The sequence below is a fragment of the Pagrus pagrus genome (genome assembly GCF_965226575.1).
Source record: "Pagrus pagrus genome assembly, chromosome: 24".
NCBI lineage: Eukaryota > Metazoa > Chordata > Actinopteri > Spariformes > Sparidae > Pagrus > Pagrus pagrus.
The window spans coordinates 15625570-15646901 of record NC_140206.1 but is presented as its reverse complement, the minus strand read 5'-3'; the positions used below and the strand labels follow the sequence as shown (position 1 = coordinate 15646901).

At 43.9% G+C, this 21332-nt stretch overlaps 1 protein-coding gene across 1 annotated transcript in view; it reads right to left on the bottom strand.

Moving 5' to 3' along the window:
* Positions 1 to 19583, bottom strand: part of LOC311253441 (fibroblast growth factor 14-like) — a 78933-nt gene extending 59350 nt beyond the window's left edge. Inside the window, exon 1 of the mRNA XM_084347415.1 lies at positions 18246 to 19583. Coding sequence (XP_084203541.1) covers positions 18246 to 18939 — 694 coding nt within the window. The 5' untranslated portion in view covers positions 18940 to 19583. The remainder of the gene's footprint in view (positions 1 to 18245) is intronic.
* Between the last annotated feature and the right edge of the window lie 1749 nt (positions 19584 to 21332).

Sequence of the window (21332 nt, the reverse complement as noted above, 5' to 3'; positions counted from 1 at the left end):
AAGGGGATATCCCCAGGAAGTGCCGTTCTAATATTTCCTGGTGTTGTTGGTACTTTGAAGTGTGAAGTCATAACAGTGAAAGTCAATTCGTGTTAGTCATGCCTTTGTCCCCAGAGTGACCATCTGTTAAAAAAAAAAAAGAAGACTGTGGAGGACAGGGGGATGTGTATGAAAACGAATAGTCTGCTCTAACTTTCCCTCACCTATCATGCCTGGCAGTTAATGGACTTTTACAAAAAAAATAAAGTCATACATTAAATAAAATCACATTATGGAAAGGGCCAGAGGAAAAGCATTCAGTATACGTTCAGTGAATGCAATCTAAATATAGGAATGGTTCAGCAGTGGTTTAATAGAATGCTGTTTTCAGTCATCTCCCTTCATTTTGGCATTTATCTACTCAGAGGTCACCAGCAGCTGCCAGAGCAGGTATAGGCCTGGTAGGAGGCTTAAGTCATCAGTGACAATTTTCCACACAAAATGATAACGGCTGCAAATGGAAGACTTCTGCGTCAGAGCGGTTACATAATCGCTCCAGATCTTTCCCCCCCAAAAAAAGTCAGAAGTGGAGAGGAAGATGGGAGGAGGGGGTGAAGAGAGAGATAACTACAGAGTGGAGAAATCCTCCGAGCAAGAGTTTCATTTGAGGGAGTGCTGAAAGTCAAAGCTCGGTGGAGGTGACGGAGTGTTTGGAAAAGGTTTATATAATGTGGAAATACAGCGCAACAGTCGGCTTTATTGTATAGTGAGACGCAACCATTTGTTACACTGCAGTCAGGTTTGGTTCTGTGTTTTTTGGAATGTGTTTACAATGACTTTTTACGAAACTTTTGTCACTTTATATCTGAAGTTTTGAGTGTCTTGAAAGATAAGCACTAGGGAGTGAATCTAAAAGACAACATGAGGAAAGTATGTGAGCAATCAAAAGAAGCGCAGATGGATCATTCAGTTTAAGCGGCGTATTAAAAGCTTGTGTTATTTCATGCTTTCCCGGTCTCTTTAAATAGATCTTGCAGCGCAGCCAGTGAAACGGACTGCCATGAAACCACTTCATCCCCTCTCAGTTATCCAAACATGGCTCTGCTTAACCCGCACATCACGACTGGATTTGATGGCTTACTTCTGTGAGACTGCAGCTTTCACCTGGATTCAGTCACCGCATGGAGATTGTGTGCCGTCACTGTTTTTATGAGTTGCTAGTGTTTGTTTGGACGCCAGATATCTTGAAATCAAACCAGAAACATGTGACATGCCTGTGTTGATCGGGAACTCCATCCTTTACTTCAAGTAATAATCTAGTAATAAAGATTTTCATGTGAGTAAATATCTGTTAAGTCACTATCTATCACATGACATCACTGTAGGCAATTTGTCATATTTCATACATACTACCTTTTTCACATATACAGAAGTAGATCTGTAAGCACAATTTAATGTGGAAAATTCACGGAGTTACCCTTTAAGTGCAAACACTTCACTGCAGTGTAGTGCTAGAGAATGACCGTACTGCATACAGTGCGCACTTGACCATTGTCAGAGAAATCTAATACAGTGGTCAATACTAATTCGCTCTCTTTCTGTGTGGTTGCACTCACAGCCACAGCAGAATGAAGTGGTTTCCCAGTGGCGGCACTCTTCAAATCTCAGCGAAACCACAATTCCCAGTCCACTGCTCCTCTGCCAGCAGCACTTCTCATGACCTGACCCATTAATGAGTAATGACAGTGGTTGTAGTCTCATGCCTTGGCATTTTTACATCACTGTAACCTGCTGGCCTCTCTGTAATGAGTGAGTCAGGTCTTGGCTGGGACATTGTTTGATTGTGGTGCATTAAAAGACTTTGGCAAACATAAAAGTCTGCATACCAGAGTTAGTTTGAATCCCCTTGATTTTTGCTTTAACAGATTTACACATTTTTAACATAAGCTTAAAATGTTTTGTTTTGCTAGCTGCAGCATGACAAACAGTGACAATATGTCATCTATCTGCTCTCTATGTTTTCCCAAAGAAGGAGATTAGCTTTGATGACAGACGCATTATTGTTCTCTGCCGAGCGCTTTCACACACTCCTGTATGTGCGCCTGACTGAACAAGACACAAAATTAGTTTTGAATAACGGGAAGACAGAGCGTAGGTAGAAATGTGACAAGAGATAAAAACTTTGTCGAGCGTTTCAGACTCAACAAAGGAGAGTGTTTTCGGTGCCACCCACAGCCGTGCGCAGGAGGAAGATAACTGAGCAGGTGGTGGAGTTTTGGCAAAGGATCTTTGCATTGTTGTGGTCATATGGGATTTCTGGCTGAAAGACTTATGCAGACATTCAATAACCAACGAAATGATTAAAAAAAACTAGCTTTGTTGACTCTAAAACTGAGATGATGCAGCATAACTGTTCTTTTAGATAAATAATAGTGACATGACAACAGGCAGGGTATGAAGAGGGTGCAAACGCACTTCTGAGGCTGACAGTAACACTGAAGAGACCTCTGACTAATCTGTTTTTCCCACATTGTTGGATTAAAGGAACCCTCTATACAGTATTTAAACGTGCGTGTGCAGAAATCCCTCTCGGTGACATTGTGAACAGCAGCACTGTATATCTGAGGATCCCATTCAGCCAGTGAGTCTACTCAAAGACTGCATCTAATCCAAACTGTGCCATAGTACAGATCTAAGAGAAACACTTCGAAAAGGTAAAAGGGCGATTTAAGAGGGGATACAGACATAAATACGGCACACACACCTTGGGTATTAAAAATACTAATGCCATTTTACAACTCGGTCCATTATCTAGGGCCTTAGAGAGAACAGGCTAATGGATTTGAGATGAGTGTTAACATGCATTACAATTCATTTAAAATTGGGGGGAAAAAAGAAACTGCTCCCATTCTCCTCATTTCACAAGAAGCAGTTCATCAGAGAGTCTGTTAACTATCAAAACACACAATGAAAGACATTTTAACAGAGGTGAAGACTTTCATATTCTCCTTTTTCCACCTTCTAAATGCTCCAGGTCAGCTTGAATTAAACTAATTTGTATTGCCATTTTAGAAAAGGTGCATTCGAGTTCATTGAACGCACTCACATTTTTGGAAAACGGTGAACTGAACATAACTGTTTGCAACTAATGAAGGCATCAGTAGTAAAAGTCAGGCATTCAGCTCCTGACTTTGACAGAAAGAATATCATCATACATCTCTCCATCCTTGCACAATGCCCCAAAGCACCATTATGTACATTTTTTATGGTAACATAACAGCTTCAAAATCATTTGGATGGTTCAGTGTCTTGTAATAGGGTGAATGGTGTCTCTGTCACAGCAACTCCGCGCCCCATCACTTTTTTCTGCACTATGTAACTTCAGTGAGAGGGTAGGATCACAGCGTTACATGCATGTATTTTTCAACACAACATTCTTTCAACACAACATTGTTATGCTGTAATGAGTTTTGTTTGTAGTTGGCACCTAAAAATTGTGTGACTGTATTTACGACAGTGGTGTTGCACTGTTGGGCGCCAAATCACAAAAAAATCCAGTTCCTACATAATGTTGCTTCAAATGCCCTTTGCTAGCATTTATTTGTTTTTATTTGTTGATGAGAATACCGTGAATAAGGGGCATCAATCAGAATTTCCATGTTGATGGTCACCGTGCAAAATGAAGAGGTCATATGCTTCCTTGCAAGGAGAGGGAGTTAATGTAGCCTACTAAAACATTATGAAATCACCCAAACAAGTTCACCTCGACAATATCACGGCCCCTTTTCAAATCTTCAGCCTCCTCTAGCTGGCCACTATCAAGCAAACAGTGCTAGCAGTAGTAGCGTGACATTGATTATCCCTCATTCCATCATCGTTTCAGACATGGATGTGTTGAAAGGATGAGCCAGATGGGAGGAATTAAAAATTAATGAATGAGGAGCTGGTTAAAAGAACACATCAGTCAGGAAGCATTCAGCTGACCAATCACGCACTCAATAGAGGTGAAGCAACGGCCCATATTGCCCATCAAGCCTAGTGCTTCGTTAAATTTGCTGTTTTAAAATGTCATTACTGTTTATTAGTTTTTGTAATACTCGTGTCAGTTCAGAACTTGGTGGTTTACATTAGTTATTATATTTTTTTTGTGTTGGTTAGTTGCTATCTCGAGTGAATTGGATGATACATTACTGTTAAACTGGCCCCTGAAGAATCGCCACTTGAAAATGTAGAGGCATTTTTGTGTCCCTGTAATCTCTGCTCTGCCCGTAATGGCAATGCAGGGCCGCACTCCTCTGGGCTCACCTCGGGTGCCTTGTCAATCAGGTGAGGGCGGGGTGTTGTTGGTACCAGGCCACCTTAGGCCAAAGGTTGATGATTTACTTTTTGGTCATATCATCCGACCTGGGGCCGTATGTCTTGGACACTCGGGTGAAGAGAGGAACAGAGCTGTCAACTGATCATCACCTGGTGGAAGTAAGTCTTCAAATTTTACCTCCAGAAGAACTTTTCGCTCATCACTGGGAAGGTTGGGGACATGGTATCCTAATGGCCCATGTTCAAAGCTTTATATACTGTATAGCGGGCAGCTGCTTGGAGCTGTGGTCAGAAGGTCATTGGTGTCTGTCGTTGCGCAAAACCAAGAACCTGCTGGGTGACACACAGAGATGAGGGAGGTCGTAAAGCAGATGAACGAGGCCTTCTGGGCTTGGTTGGGGTCAGTACCTCTGGAGTGGCAGACTAGGGTGGTGGTTCCCATTTTCAAAAAGGGGGAACGGAAGGTGTGCTCCATTTGCCACTGCTCAGCTTCTCTGGGAAAGTTTATTCCAGGGTGCTGGGAAGTTGGTTCTGACCAATTGTCGAACCTCTGATTCTGTCCTGGTCATGGGAGTTTGCCCATCGAGTCTTCATGTGTTTTGTGAACTCAGAGAAGGCCTACAGCCTGCGAGAGTATGAGGTACTGGGGCCGTTGCTACAAGCTATCTGTTCCCTGTATAAACAAAGTGAGAGCTGTGTCCGTATACTCATCCGCAAATGCAAGTCGAATATGTTTCTAGTGGGTGTTGGACTCCGCCAGGGCTGTTCCTCTTCCCGATCTTGTTCTTGAGATTGATGGACAGGATTTCAAGGTGCAGATGACGTGGTTTTGCTGGCTTATTTGGTCTGTGACCTCCAGCAGGTACTGAGTCGGTTTGGAGCCCATTGTGAAGCAGTCGGGATGAGGGTAAGCAAAACAGTGGATCCCCTTCCGGAGTACAAGGATCGCTGGGTCTTGTTCACGATTATTGGGGGAAACATGAGCATTAGATAGACATGTGGTTTGCTGTGGCACCAGCAGTACTGCAGGCGTTACACCAGACTGTCGTGGTGAAGAGGGAGTTGAGCTGGAAGGCAAAGATTTTGATTTACCAGTCCATCTATCTCCCAACCCTCACCTATAATCAGCTGTGGGTAGTGACAGAGAGAACGAGATCATTGATACAAGCGGCTAAAATGAGTTTCCTCCATAGGGTGGCTGGGCTCAGCTTCAGAGATAGGGTGAGGAGCTCAGACATCTGGACAGAGCTCAGAGTAGAGCCTTTACATCGAGGGGAGCCAGTTGAGGTGGTTCGGGCATCTGACTAGGATGCCTCCTGGGCACCTCCATTTGAAGGTTTTCCGGACACAACCAACTGGGTGGAGACTAGTGGTATGACAATGACATTGACTAGTGCAGTTATTGCTGGCAAGTAGGGAGTGGACCCTGGAGTGGCCGCCAAACCTGCCCAAGATGGTCCCCAATATAATTTTAAGTCTAAATCTTCTCTTGAATTGGTATTATAAGTAGGTCAACATGCTCTGTGGCTGCATATTCCTACGCATTCTGCTGATTAAAAGAGCTTGCGTGCCCAGTGAATTATCACCTACACTGACCCATGTGGGACAGTATTTGCATTCACGGGGGTGTTTGCCACCTCATGTTTAATTCACCATCACAGCTTTGATTTTTTGTGTGTTATGACTACCTTACAACCACAACACTCAACAAGTGCAATAATTCAAAGTAAAGGATTTGAAGGAGTACCTAAAGACACATAAACTACTGTATCTTTCGGCTGCAGTTTAAATCTGAGACTTTATAGTAAATATGAAAAGACAGTTTAGTTCAGAGAAGCAAATGCAACAAGAAAATGGCTTTGCTTCGTAACAGATGAGAAGCTTTAGTGGCTTGTATCATGACCTAATCGGTTCACCACATACATATACACACACACACACACACAAACATATCATTGACAGCTATATAATGCGGATGAGTAGGACACCAGACTTATCATCGACTACAAAAGGACTTTAGAGAAATTACAAGTGTCCAGTCAAAAGAAGGCTTGTCTAACATTACATGTCTTTAAATTCAGGTTGTTGTTTTTTGTGACCTGTGAAGTGGATGAGGTCAACTGAGTTCTGTCTCCACTCTTTTATGATGTGTTACTTAGCAAAGAGTGATAACGGGCAGCATTTCTGGACCCAGTTTAGCCTCATTTCAAGTTAACAAAGGATAGAGAAGGAGCTGGTGTTTTGCCTCTGCATCACCCCGGCACAGCCTTGAAATTATTTTAACCAAGCATATAATTGAGACTCAAAAGAGTCATTTTCGGCAAAAAGAAAAAAGAAATCCAATTTCCCATTAGCAATAATCCGAAATGATTTTGAAGCAAACTTTTGCAAGTTTGAAAAGTTGCAAACAATATCAAATACATTTTATAGTTCAAATCATAAGAACACCACAAAAAGACATTGTTGGAGGATGTTACATATAGTTTCAGTAATTTTGTCATTATGCTTTCTCTATCCTACTCCTCTTTCTAAGGACAGATGCACACTACAACTGCAACGATCAGTCGATTAATCAATTGTTTGATAAATAATAATTAATAATTAATTGCCAGCTATTTTCATAATCAATTCATCATTTTTTCAAGCAAAAACGCCAAACATTTGCAGGTTCCACCTACTGAAATGTAGGTGTTTGCTGCTTTTTTGTCATTTGTGATAGTAAATGAAAAGTCTTTGGGTGTTGAACTGTTGGTTGGACAAATGAAGACATCACTTTGGGCTCTGGGAAATTGTTATAAGCATTTTTCACAATTTTTGGACACTTTAAAAGCTAAACGATTAATCGATTAAACTGAAATAATCTGTAGATGAATCTATAAAGAAAATAATCATTAGTTGTAGCTCTAATTAACAAATCTGTTACCAGTGTAGAGAGAATCTTACCTGCTTCAACTTTTCCCAAAGCAGCCTTTATTCTCCTTTCTGCTACCTTCAGGATAAACTCAAAATCCATGGCTAACACACTCACACAAACACACACCTGTAAACACCAGCCCATCGGCCCTGTGAGAACTCAGTCCTGAAATTGCCTGGACTCCTTCAGTGCAGCCTTAGACTTGGACACACACACACTGGGACAGATATGGCGATTATGTCATGCCAGGGCTGTCATCAAGCAAAAGGTTAACACAGACAAGGAAAGAAGTCAGCTCAAGTGTGTGTGAGGGAGAGATGGAACAAAGGAGGAGTAAAGAAGTGGCGGAAAGAGATAAGGAGAAGAGGTGCTAAGAAAAAGCTTCAGAGTAAGAAGTGATCTGTGATGGAGCCTTCATATCAGTGTATCAACATTATATTTAGCTTTTCTTTTGAATTTACTCTGATAGTTGGGCCAAAAGTCTTTGGTTAGTCAGATGTTTGATTTACGTAGATTTATTTAATATTTCTATACTCACTTCTTTTCTTCTGCTATTCTTATTTTGTGTATTTGATGCAAATTAATGAACAAGAAGTGCAAATGAATGGTAAAGTTTGGGTATCTAAAACTACTTGATAATGGACATTTTCGCTGACTTTCCGCGTTGTACTATTGACTTGAAGGGGCATTCACGTGAATTTTCCCAGTCTAGAACTCATTTTCCCTATTACAAAACAACAAACTTTGAAAGTTTACAAAAAATGTTGGTACAACTCACCATTAGTTGCTGTCCATGTAGCGTTAGAAAGCTATTTATTCGCTAAATACAACACAACTTCTTTGTAGCGTCCACGTTTCCACAAAAACACACTTTAATGGACTTAAAAGCTTGGAACACAGTCAGCATAATGCACGTATAATACCATGATTTGGGGTTGTTTGCTTCAATGGAAAGAATGAACTCTCTTGCTTAACTAAAGGCCAAACAAAGTGCTATGGATAACAGCTACTGAGTCAACATCTGTGTACAATGGTTGAAAGCTCGGGGTGAAGCAAGCAAATCCACCTTGAGTTGGGATTATACTGTCAAAGAAAAATAGAGCGTATAATCATCCTAATGCTTTAACACAGTGACAGTGTATATTCGGCATCTCCAGCCTCGCCAATTAAACACATTTTATGCAGCGAGTCAGCTTCTTATCATTCAGTCTGTGAAAACACTTCTTAGTGGAGCCTTTGATGCCCTGCTGCTTTTTAAGTGCACTTGGAAAAATAACACTCGGCACTCACTCTCTCTTGACAGAAACCTGGAGCGAGAGCTGTCCAAACACACACACGCATGCACACACACACACATGCTCACACACACATTCACCTTTCCTCTTTTCCCTAATTGCTTCATTTTGAAAATTATAGTGTTTCCATTGCTGAGTCACGCTGTAATCAACAGCACTGGCTGTTTTTTCTTGGTTTGACACCCTTCAATAGCTGCACTCTTTCACCTTAATACTGTCCTTTAAGAGCAGGAATGCAACAGGGTGGTCGATAAGAGGTCCAGTGCACACAGTATATACCCACAGCATTGAAAACTACATGGGAAAATCCCAACAGCAATTTCCCTTTTTAAGAACAACGTAGGCTACCTGTTGCCCAGGATAGGCCACAGACCACAATGTCAACCATTTTCATGGGAAAGTACTTTCTACCGAAGAAATAGTCCCTCACATGAAACAGTAAACGTGTCAAATCTACGTTCAGCAACAAGTTTATCCATTCCTACGATATTCAAGATTAAGTTTCTGTCTTCTTTGTTTGTCTGTTACATAAATCTAACCAATACAGGAGTAGCAACTCCTGCAGACTCCCAGCGGCCCCTCTAAAAGCTCCATATTTACTGTGTGCCAGTTGGTTGTATGTGAGAGGAAGTTTGCAGTCCTTCTAAAATAAAATATCCAGCACATCATTAGTGCGAGCAGAGTGCTGATGCCCTGCTTGCATCAGCGGCTTCATTCATGCTTTCCCACCAGTGGCTCATTCACTAGCTGTCTGGCTACCGGCTGTTTACTAATGCTCAGTCATATTCATTCAGGTGTGCAGCACAGCTATTATGACCTCACACTTCTCACTATTACTCTGCCGATGCACTCATGTCAACACCACTGGCTGCCACAGTCTCCTCCGCCACCTGAACCACTTTCTAACGTGCTAAACTTTGAAGTTGTTGTTTTAAAGCTGCTCTAATCAATAATTTTAAACAACAAGTAAGCAAAAGGTTGCTTCTTTATACATATATACAGTCAGAGAGTTGGGTGCAGAGCCAGACCTTCTTGAGGAATAAACATCCAGAGTCAGAGCTTCTGATTTAATCCGACAGGAGGAGAGGTCAGATGTGACTCCTCCCTCAACCTAACTGCAGCAGTGAGCCACAGAGGTGACCTCCGTTGTCGGTGTTAATGTGCTGTAATGTTGACAGCTGAGTGGAGCTGAAGGGGAAATCTACTGTACTTCATGAATGAGATGTTACAGACAGGAGAGGGGGAGGAGAGAGGAGAGAACTGGAGTCTCTGGTGAGTGCTGAGTTCAGTGATTGACCTGAATTCAAACACACAGACACACAGAGCATGAAACTGCTCGCTAGATTATGGCTGATGTACAGTAAAGTAATATGGCTGTTTGGGGCAAATAAATACAAAAAACAAACAGTAGAGATTGATTGAAATTTTTATTTCAAACATGTAAAAACAACTACATTAAATTTACATTATTGAATCATTACTTATGAATAAATAAATAAAGAAATAAAGAAATAGATAAATAGGTAATTTATATATACACATATATACAAACATACAAATATATATCATTAATAACTAAATATGTCCTGCAAAATATAATTTATCAACCATTATCTTATGTATTATAGCTTATATATTGATTTCTTTTGTCCTCTATAAACATGTACTATTCCCATAAGGAATTATATATTTTATAAAGATTTAAGTACGTATTCACCAGCATCCACTTACCCCTAACCATACAAAGCTACATATTTACACATACATATATATATATACATACATACCCACTTTGCTTTCTGTAAACAAAAATAAATAAATAGGAAACATAATATGAAATAAATAAATAAATGAATGAACAATGAATACAAAAAACATCATAATCCCCTAGTGAATGTTAAAGCCCTTCTGCATTCCTGTACCTTGTGAAAATCATGTTAGTAATCATTATGAACTAACCTTAGGTGCTTTAAGAGCACATTTTTTATACTAAACTCTACTCTAGTGTGTAAGACGACAGCAGAAGCCATACAGATTTACCATGATGCATATTGCATAAGAGATATTGGATCATTTTTGTCTTTTTCACCTGCAAAGCTCAGTTCAGTTTGGTTTATTCTGGTCTGATTATATAACTGACCTGTGTGACTGCGCTGTACGTGTTTGTGACGGGTGTGATTAGTTGACAGCTTGCGTGTGTGTGTGTGTGTGTGTGTGTGTGTGTGTGTGTGTGTGTGTGTGTGTGTGTGTGTGTGTGTGTGTGAGGTATGACGTACATGTTCAGACAAAGTCATAAAGTTCTTTCTGCAGACTCAGTGTGTTCGGGACGACGAGGACGTGAGCTAATGAGTTCACTCACACACACATACGCATAAAGGGAGCGTATTAGAGGACTGCACCAAAACCCTCTACGCGACCTTAGAGGACACACATCACTATGATGTCTGTCACTATTTTGTCAACTCATCACCTTTGGACAATGTAACTGCGTGCAACTGAGAGACAGAGACAGCGAGAGACGCACACGAAATTGACTTGATGAAAACACGATGTGCATATTTTTTGATCCACAAGGTCTTTGCATAGTGTATTTAAATACAATGAAATTAACAACATAAATCTGAAGTGTGTGTGTGTGCGTGTGTGTGTGTGTGTGACGGCCTTTCACTTACAGACACAGATCCAACTTGGCACAAACCCCACAGCTATACTCCAGCGTCTGAATAAAATATAAAGTACAATGCCTTAATGGCAACCCTCCGGAGGTGAGCCGGCATACGTGTGTGTGTGACTGCGTGGGCGGAGACGCCCACATGTGCTATAAAGGGTGAAAGTCTCTATCTGGGTCACGCCACATGGGACACAAGACATTGAGTAACTTTGTGCCTTATTCCTTTTAACAATGAATGATACTGATGCTGAGGGAGTCCCATTTACAACACTGGAAGTCCATTCACACAGTTCCAGCTGTCTCGGACAGAAATAGCAGCGGGACCTGACCTGATCACCGAGCACGTATATAAAGAAAGGTGAGTCCCAGGCTCAGTCTGCCTACACACGAGTCATTCACAGAAAACGATGCATGCATGTACTCAGCTGTTGCTGTTTGTATTTTCGTGCAGCTGACAGAAGCCTCCCTGCTTATTGAACAGAGTTGCATCTGAATTCACATTTGACCGGTGAAGCGTGGGGTGGCTTTTAATGCAGCTGCAATGCTCTGGCTGGAGGTACCAAGTTAGCTCTGTGGATCCCTTGTCCTCTACCACACTGACTGGCGGCATATTGGTCCCAATCATTCGGCACACCAACCGGGACCGGCCCGCGCCACACTTTCTCCCCTCCAACTAGCAGCGAAGTGATCTCTGGCTGCGAGCCATGTTTGGACATGGCAGATGAGTGCTCTTCTTAATGTGGGACAGCAGAGTGCTACAACTACTACTAAACTGAAGAGCAGCATCACACAGTTTAGACTTTCCTTCTGGAGGAAATGTTCCCACACTGAGTTCCGTTAAACATCCTCCATTTTTTACCTCAAGCTGCTTGCGAGGGAGGCTGTTTCACCTGAATTCACCTATAAAGAGGTTGGAAAGAAAGGAGAGAGTGTTCTGTACCGGACTCCTCCACCCCTAGCAGCCGGATCGGCACCTTTGTCCTATCCTCAGTCCTAACAATAGTGCTAATATACAGTAACACATAAAGTTGTTTTGTGGGTCGGCCTGGCTAGGTGCGAGTCATAAAAAACAGTGTGGTCAGGGGGTTTTAAAATGGGGCACAAGACCAAACTGAGACTGAAGAAATATCCATTGTGTTCCCTCTGTTGCATTTAGCCGTGATAAATGGCGTGCCCCCCCACTGACCCGTTCCACTCTGCCTCTGATCTGCCAGAGCAGGTAAATCATGCCAGTCCTACAGCGATCCACAGATGGAAGAAGTGTTTAAGCTGGTGCACAAAGCCAAACTGAGAACACACGCGACACGTTACGTTACACTCCGGTGTGGTTTTATGCATTTTGTCTGCATTCTGTGACCAATAACAGCAAAATCGCACCATGTCTCAACCCGAGCATGAAGTAGAACTTTGCGCAAATGAGACATTTTCCTCACTTTTTCATTCTCCGCTCACCGTTTCCTCATTTCACCACATTACGTTATAATCTGAAGCAATTCCCATTATAACGATATACATTCTCATGTTTTATGGGAACATTTTCTCATTAAAAACAATAAATTACCACGTTTTAACCCGAAAAACATCGTCTCATAAATGGTATAACGTGATACTGATCCGCTTTTTACTTTATCTCGTGTGAAAGCTTCAGTAGGAAACAGCTAAATCATTGATGTTGCTCGTTCTCGTTCCAACATGATATTGCAAAATGTAATAATTATTGCAGTAGGCTATCTTTGGGGTTAGCAGGACTTTAAACTTTAATCAAACTAGAGCCAACATATACTGCACACTTCTCTACACACTAAACAAAGCTGTTTTCCCTGTTCCCGCTGGACCTCCACTAAATAGTGCAATTCAGAGGAAAAACGCCAACAAATGCTGAGTCAGCAAAACTCCGCCACCTCCCCATCCACAGCCCGCTCCATATTTCACCACCAACTGCTGTGTGTATTACACTTAAATCCACACATGCACGCTTCGACGCCAAGGGAGAGACTTCATACGTTTCCTTTAATTAAAAGAGAAGGCGACAGCTAAATTGTGCCTGCTGCTATAAATCTGTGAGCCCGGCTGCAGGGTGCTGGTGGGAACTTACTAGTTTTCTCTCGACGACGGCGTACAGCACATGGCGTTCTTCTTTGCATTCGCACCGCGTGTGGGCGGGTGAGGCATTCTTTCGTTAGCCGATCACCTCACGTGTGAATCGGCATATGCAAAAGCCAAGTTTCTGAACTCCTGTTTGCAATCGCTTGCATTTAAACAATATCTCTGCAGCTGGCTTTACACCAGAGATACAGGCGAAACACTGAGCCTGTCACAATCCAGTTCAGTATGGCTTAACAGCATACTGCCACATCAGATACATGTGAAGGGATGAGAAATGGATTAGGATAAAGGACATTTTTTGATTAATTTAGTCAATAAAATGCCCCAAACAAATGAAAAGTACACCAGAGTCCAATGTCATGAATTAAATTTGTATATTTTGCCACGCAGACCTAACAGTGTTCAAGTCACAATTACATAAAAAGGGAAAAACAAGTTGAGAAGCTAATGTTTTGTATTTTCATTTAGCTGAACATCCCCTGCAGACATGTATTAAGGTATACAAAAACATGGTTTAAGCAGAAAAAAGTATAATTGCCACCTTGATATTGGACCAAGATTGGCTTCCAAACTATTTGTGATGTCACAAATCGCACTGGAAGGCCCGCCTCTTAAAATCAGATTTTCACTGAGCACATAGAAAATGAACACTTTTATCAGATGAATGTGAAAACAGCCTTCTAACACGAAACACTGCACATGAATCATTCTACAAAGTGAATCCAGTTTTGACTGGAGGGGGACTTTAATCAGTCGACTAGTTCGACAAACAAAACATTAACTCAAGGTCCATCTACTTGGTTTCTCAGGATCTCTTAACCACATCTCACGGCCTTCAGCGAGAAGGCTACTTCTATATAGTCATTACGTTTACTCTTAATGCCTGTCACCTGGTCCCATTCTGATTTATCCAGGTTAATAAGTAATTAGATTAAAACTCTTCGTCTGATGATGAATTGAGTAAAGAAGCTGCTCTTTGGTCTGTTGTTGATAACTTTAGCTTTCTCAAGAAAATAACTATAAACGATCAACCAGATCTGTTGGCTGTAGGCTTACATGTGACCCGGGTGTGATCGGTACCGTTACAGCTATTAATCAATACATTACCTCATCACTACGCATCCAGCAAACGGCTTTAAAAAAGAAAAACTATATTCAAAAAAAGTTTCATCTCTCTTCTTTACCACAGGAGGCGGTGGTGCTCATATTGCTGTTCTCAAAAGGGGCCATCAGAACTGACTTAAAGTTCATTATAGCTGCTTTAAGTCAAAACCAGGCACTGTTTCATCACTCGGTATATTGTGTAACAGAAAGACATTGATTTATTTTAACTTCAAAAGGACAAAAATCAGGCACAAGTATACTAAAAAATTCAACAGCGGCTCAAAGTCTGTCAATTTAATGATTTCCACGACTAAAGACGGCGTTTGAAACTGCAGGGTGACTCCAGTCGGGAGGTTAGGCTCAGCGTTGTTAATATCCCTGTATCACGGGGGTGCACACACGCTCGCTCATGAATCCAGCGAGTCTAGCTTCAAGCCAATTCATCAAATAGGCAAAGAGGAGCACAATATGAAAAGGAATTACAGCGGAAACACGGAGCCCAGAGGACACAAAGAAAAACATAACCCCGTCGTGTGACACTGAAAATTGCAGGCAGCGGTGTGTTGGCAGGCGGCGGAAAGAGGCTGTGAAAAATTCTGCAGTTGGTACAACTGTTAAGTAAATTAGTCCGCTCACCTGTGCCAACACGTCGGTATTGACTTTGTTTTGTTTGGTTTCACCTTTAATCTGCAAGATTAGAGGATTATTTCTGGCGCTAAGGACTCGCCGCCTTCGTGTTTTCCCACAGATAACTTGTCGATCGCACACGGCGGGCTCTGTTCTTGACGTATTCCTCAGGAAAGACCTACCGGCCTTTCATAAACCTGTTTATATTGAATCAGTGCAGATGTCTCTCTTATACATGTGTCTGTGGTTGGTAGTCTTATTTATCTGCGACAAAGTTTTATGCATCACACAAACACAGAGCTGGTTAATGGTTAATGTGATGACACACACTGTGCGTTACGTCTGCCGTCATTTGATTTATTGCGTCCTTGTTCTTTTTACACATCAGCTCCAAACCAGAGGGACAGTGCTTTCGCAATCACTCAAACAACTGGAGACAAAAAAAAACGACTCTTCAGCATTCAGGAACAAAGAGGAGACACAGCATTAATGTCTTTGACCTCATCACACCATCAGAATATCCACTCAGTCCATTTTGTTTTATCTTTTTCTTTTCACTGCTCGGTGGTTTCTTCCACACCACCACCACACAGCGATGGTAATGTATAGATAAATGCAGCAAAGGACTTGGAAGGTGCCCACAGTAATAAACATGTTGCATTATGGTAACTGAGTACAGTGTACGTGGGCCTGTTGATGCTCCATGGAGTGAAACCATCTCCATTTACATTGATTCCCTGTAAACCTCGCTATCGCTACGCAATTTTGCCTGTAGTTGTTGTTGAGTCTCGTTCCCAGGTCGTCAAATACTGATGCTTTGGGTTAGAATTGCGGGCCAAGTACCGCCTCAAGCGTCAGGATTTGATGATCAACTATCTTTCTCCAGAATCACCTTCCCTACCTCTGAAGAGAATTCTGTTTTTCGTGTGTTTGCTTGGTTGGTAGGTGTCTCTGCTTTTCAGAGATACGGTGGTGATAACGTGCTGGTCCCCGCTCAGGCCTCGTAACCTTTGCCTGAATATATCTTAATGGCTCCAAACAACCGGGCAGGGACAGTGCAACCACATGACATTTTTTTAAATGTTGCTTTAGAAAGGTTAGAAGTGGCTAATGTCACGGACACGATATTCGTGCTAAGCAAAGGTTAGCTTGGTCTGGTCAAAGGAAAGGGGGGAGGAGAGAAAAACACATAGATATTTTATCACAGCTAGGGCTGCAACTAACGATGGTACTCATTATAGATTCATCTGACGATTATTTTCATGATTAACAATAAAAATAATATAATAAAGTCAAAAAATTGTGAAAAATGCTCATCACAATTGCCCAGAGCCCAAAGTGCTGCCTTCAGATTGCTTCTTTTGTCCAAACAACTGTCCAAAACCCAAAGACTCTTCATTTACTGTCCTACATGACAGAGAAAAGCAACAACTCCTCACACTTAACAGGCTGGAACCAGAAAACGTTTGATATTTTTGCTTGAAAAATGACTCAAACCATTAATGTCAGAATGGTTGGCGTTTGATTTTCTTTCGATCGACTCATATACGATCGACTTATTGTTGCCGTTCATTGGGCCAGTTGGTTGGTTTGTGGCGCACTTTGACGAGGTGCCCTTGAGCAAGGCACAGAATAGCAACCAGCTGCAGGCCACTGACCTGCCTGTAAAGTGCATTCTCCTTGCAGTTCGTACAATATATGTAACTTATAATTTGATGTGTCAGCAACTTCTAAGGGAAATTAGTATAGATTATTATGGCCGACATTACATTAAGGAAGTGGTCACTGTTAGCTGCAGTGCTGGCTTTATATGTGGACTGCAACTATAGTTACTGTCATTATCAACTAGTTTATCAATAAGTCTATCTATCTAAGTGTTCAAATACATTACAACACACTACAAGAAACTTTTAACTTGTTATGAAGCAATCAAGTATTGGACCACTCATACAAAAATACCTGTTACTCTTTGTAAATGCAACTGTAAATCTAACTTACTGTGAGACTTTGAGAACCACTGCTCTTAAACACATAAGCAGCACACAGATTCTGTCAGGCAGCAGCTATGAAGCTCCGAGATAACAAAAGGCAGTGATGAATCATTAAAAACACAATATCTGACTGCCAACTGACTTCAAAAAGTTGCTTTGGGACCTGCTGTTGTCCTCTAAACACTGTGCCGAGGCTACAGAGGCCAACTCTGTGATGCAGTGTCAATAAGCCAATAATGTCAACAATGTCCACTTCCTGTTGCGACGCCAGTGTCAATCTCTGCCGTGCTCTCCGTCAGGCGGGGAGGGAAAAATCTGGTGTTAAAACAAAGCAAACTACTCGGCTCGGTCAAAGCTTTGAGCGAATGTGTCTGGTCCCCGTCTGAAGCGCATGACTCAGAGAATCAAAGCACCTGCTGCTGCTGAATTAAGCTGGATTCCACTCTTTATTCTATCAACCCTGCAGCCTGTTGATGAACACAGCCGGGGACATGTGACAGAGGGCTGTCCCAGAGGATCTTTGAAGTAACATCTGCACAGATCTCAGTTGAGGAGATGGACACGTCGCCTGTTAGTGTACCTGGATGGAAAAACTTGGATTAAACATTGCAGGACCCCCTAAAAGTCACTCCCTCCGAGGAGCTCTGCTTGAGCACAGCATCGCAACCCATCTTCGATCTCATGAGCCGTTTGTGTTCACGGTCTGACTGAAATGTCTGCAGCCATAAGACAAACGCACACTTGTCTCCACTCTCTCCTATGCACTGAACATCCACAGTGGAAGTCTAAATAAGGCCATGTGCTGCTTAATCATGCAGGTTACTGGAGCCTGAACGGGTCTGCATGCTGCATTAGACTTGATTTTCTGCGGCATCTCTGCCACGCACGGCACGAACGCACTCTCCTCTCGCACGCACCGCCACTGTAGTCAGTTTCTGTGCTAATAAGTTATCACCTCCCGCCTCCCTGTGGCCCCCCCATCCCCCCTTCCTCCTCCCCCCCTCCTCCCCGTAGTGCACTCACTTGCTGCACAACTGCGATTGCAGAGAAACACCAGCGAGCAGTGCGGTCTCGGGAGCGCATGTACGCACGCACATTCCCGCGCGCACGCACAGAAGAAGAGAAGAGGAAAAAAAAAAAAACAACACACGCAACAAAGTCTTTCTCTACGACACCCACACCCGCACGTACACACACGGGGGAGGAAACACACACACATACGCGCGCACAACAAAACTCACCAGTTGGGTTCTTGTTTTTCTTGAGGCTCCTGCCACAAAGACACTGCAGCATATGCGATCCTTTGCTGAAAATGTTGTTCCAAATAAACCGCATGGATTTGGCCGAGACGGGGGAGGAGGAGGAGGAGGGTGAGGTGCAGGAGGAGGAGGAGGAAGAGGAGGTGGGGGACGAGAGGCGCTCCGGATGCGGCAGCCTAAAATTCACCCACCGCATGGGGGCTGATCCGCCCCCTTGTTTGCATGCCAGCAGAGCCGGCCAGCTGTTGGGCTCAGTTCGGCGGTGCTTCGGCCCCCCGATCTGCACCATAGACAAGAATAGGAGCAGGAAGCCCGGCTCGTCGCCCGGTTTCTCGCCCGCTTCCTCCACGAGCCCGGAGACCAGCAGCCGCACGTATTCCGCGTCGACGTCGTCCCCGTGCGGCAGGAAAAGAGCAACCGCTGCGGCGCTTCTCTCCGCGGTCTCCTCCTCCGGCTGCCCCAGCGGCCGCTGGTCCTCAGCGGCGGAGGACGGGTCGCTGCTGCTGCCGCCCGGCCGCCGCGGCGTGAAAAGCCCCCGAGCGCTCCTCTTCAAATGGCGTCGTCTGCCGCGCGGCGCGGGGAGAGGAGCGGCAGCGGCGGACAGGCATGCGGCGGCGCTAGCGTGAAGTCGGCGGTACGCGGCGGCTGTCGGCTTCTGCACAAAAAACCATTGCATATTAGTGGGGATGGCAGGGGTCGGTGCGGCTGTCCGTGCGGGAGGGGAGGAGGCGGGGAGGGGTGCGGATACCGTGCGTCCGTCAGAAAGTCGGTGGCATCCCTGTACCCGTACAGCAGGCAAGTATACTGCAGCAGGGGGGCTCCTTTCCAAACACACACACTCACACGCGCGCGCGCACACACACTCACTGCACACACACGCTAGATGCAGAATCGTCTTCCAGCAGCAGGAGCAGCTGCCTCTCCGGTCTCTGGTCAGTGGGAGCGCATGCAGCGCTGGAGCGGGCAGGTGAATCACTGCAGGGGCTCTGTGCACTATCACACTCTGGGTTTTTCTCTTTCAAAAGTCCTTATGAATATTTCATCCGCGTTTCGGCCTCCACTTCTCAATAATCCATAAGCTCCAATGCGCCAAGATACTGCTGCTGTCTGTCTGTCTGTCTCCTCTTCCTCTCCTCTCTCCTCCTCCTCCTCTTCCTCTTCCTCACCTTGCTGATGAAGAGCTGCCGGAGTTTGGCTCCGCTGCCTCCCGCCACTCCAGAGAACTGCGCGGAGGAAGAAGGAGTAGAAGAAGACCGGGTCCGGCTCGTGGTCCTCCCGCGCTCCTCTGGTGCTTCAGCGTCTCGCTCAGCAGCGCTCGAGATGACCGACGGCCGGTGGGGCTCGAGGAGTTGCGCTGACTATCTATACCCAACAGTGACCAAGCTGGAGCTGTTGAACACGGCGCCTGTTCCGGTTGGCGCCTTCAAAATAAAACAAGCCCTGATATTTTTTAATGAACACACTTTCATGTACCCTATATCTGGAAGTGTATTTTATTTCTATTAGTTATTTTTATTGTCTTGTCATTTTTGTATGTATTTTCTTAATCTGTTCAATGAGCGTTCTTATCAAAGTCTGAATTAAACTGCTTATTGTGGAATGATATGGTGGATGCAGCAGTCCAAGAAGGCCCATAGTAAAGCAGGCAAATATAGCATATCGTATGCACTTTCCCCCTTAAATTACCAGTCCTTATTTGTTATCCAGGCTTTATTTAGGCTATTAACTTTAATTTTCAGGGCAAAAACACGCTATAATAACCAAAACAATAAAGAATAGGCCCAGCCTTCAACTGACAATAAAACTATGACCTACATAAGACTGGAAATATGAACACTTCATTCAAGTGTGCATACATATGACTCCCTTGTCATTTCTTTCTCAATATCTGGCTTGTTCTGGTTTACCCTCGACTTTTACTCTGAAGGAAACCGTTTTTTCCGGTTCGCCCGTGCAGTCCTACTATAGCAGCTGCTCGCAGTTACGTAGACACGTGGTTCCCACACCGTCAGTATCTGGACGGACTGGATGGGAACCGTAACCGGCAACATTATTGAAGCGACGGGGGGAGAGATGCAGTCATTGATCTAACAGACCACCAGATAGAGTTATCCCTCTCTCTCTCCCCCCCCCTCTCTCTCTCATCCTCTCTCTCTCTCTCTCTGTCTCTCTCTGTCTCTCTCTCTGTCTCACTCCCTCTCTCACCGCTCTCTCCTTCTCTCTCTCACCCCTCTCCCTCTCTGTCTCACTCCCTCTCTCCCCCCTCTCTCATCCCTCTCTCTCTCCCTCTCTCACCTCTCTCTCCCTCTCTCATCCCTCTCTCTCTATCTCTCTCTCCCTCTCTCACTCCCCCCCGTTTCTCTCCCTCTCTCACCTCTCTCTCTCTATCTCTCCCTCTCTCACCCCTCTCTCACTGTCTCTCTCTCCCTCTCTCTCTCCCTCTCTCTCTCCCTCTCTCCATCAGGTCTGCGTTACTCAAACTCAGTCCAAACATCTGGCGGGCTGATGCCGCCTCTTCCAGCGGTGATGTGCACACTGTTGCGCGGCTCAGCTGGGCTCTTCCAGTCTGTTCGGCAAACGGCACTTAATCTGAATCAAGTCTCATCGTTTCCTTCGCATTTTCCCGCGGCTGAAGAAGCGTCAAACCGTTCCTTGATCTTTTTGATTGTATTATTAATGAAGTGCGGCTGGGTGCAGGCTGTGTGATGCACACTGTAAAAACAGACATGATTACAGGCTGCACTGTCTGCTGTCGGAGCGGAGCTCAGGATGCTGCAGTGGGTATGGGAGAGCTGGCGCTGTCCACGGTGCTGAACCCACATCAGCTGCTCCAACTCACAGCACAGACCACATCCACCTCACACACCTGATCCAAAAACAAAACCACGACGAAAATCAATAAACTGACTTCATTACTTTTTATTTATCACTCTCTAGAATGGCTTGTGGCTCATTTGCCATTTATAAAACAAAAGAGCAATTCCACTGAAAGGAAAGGGGAAAGACGTTCATGTATGAAGTGGACAAGAAGACTCACCTTCTCACTAGTCCGTCTTTACAGGCAGACAT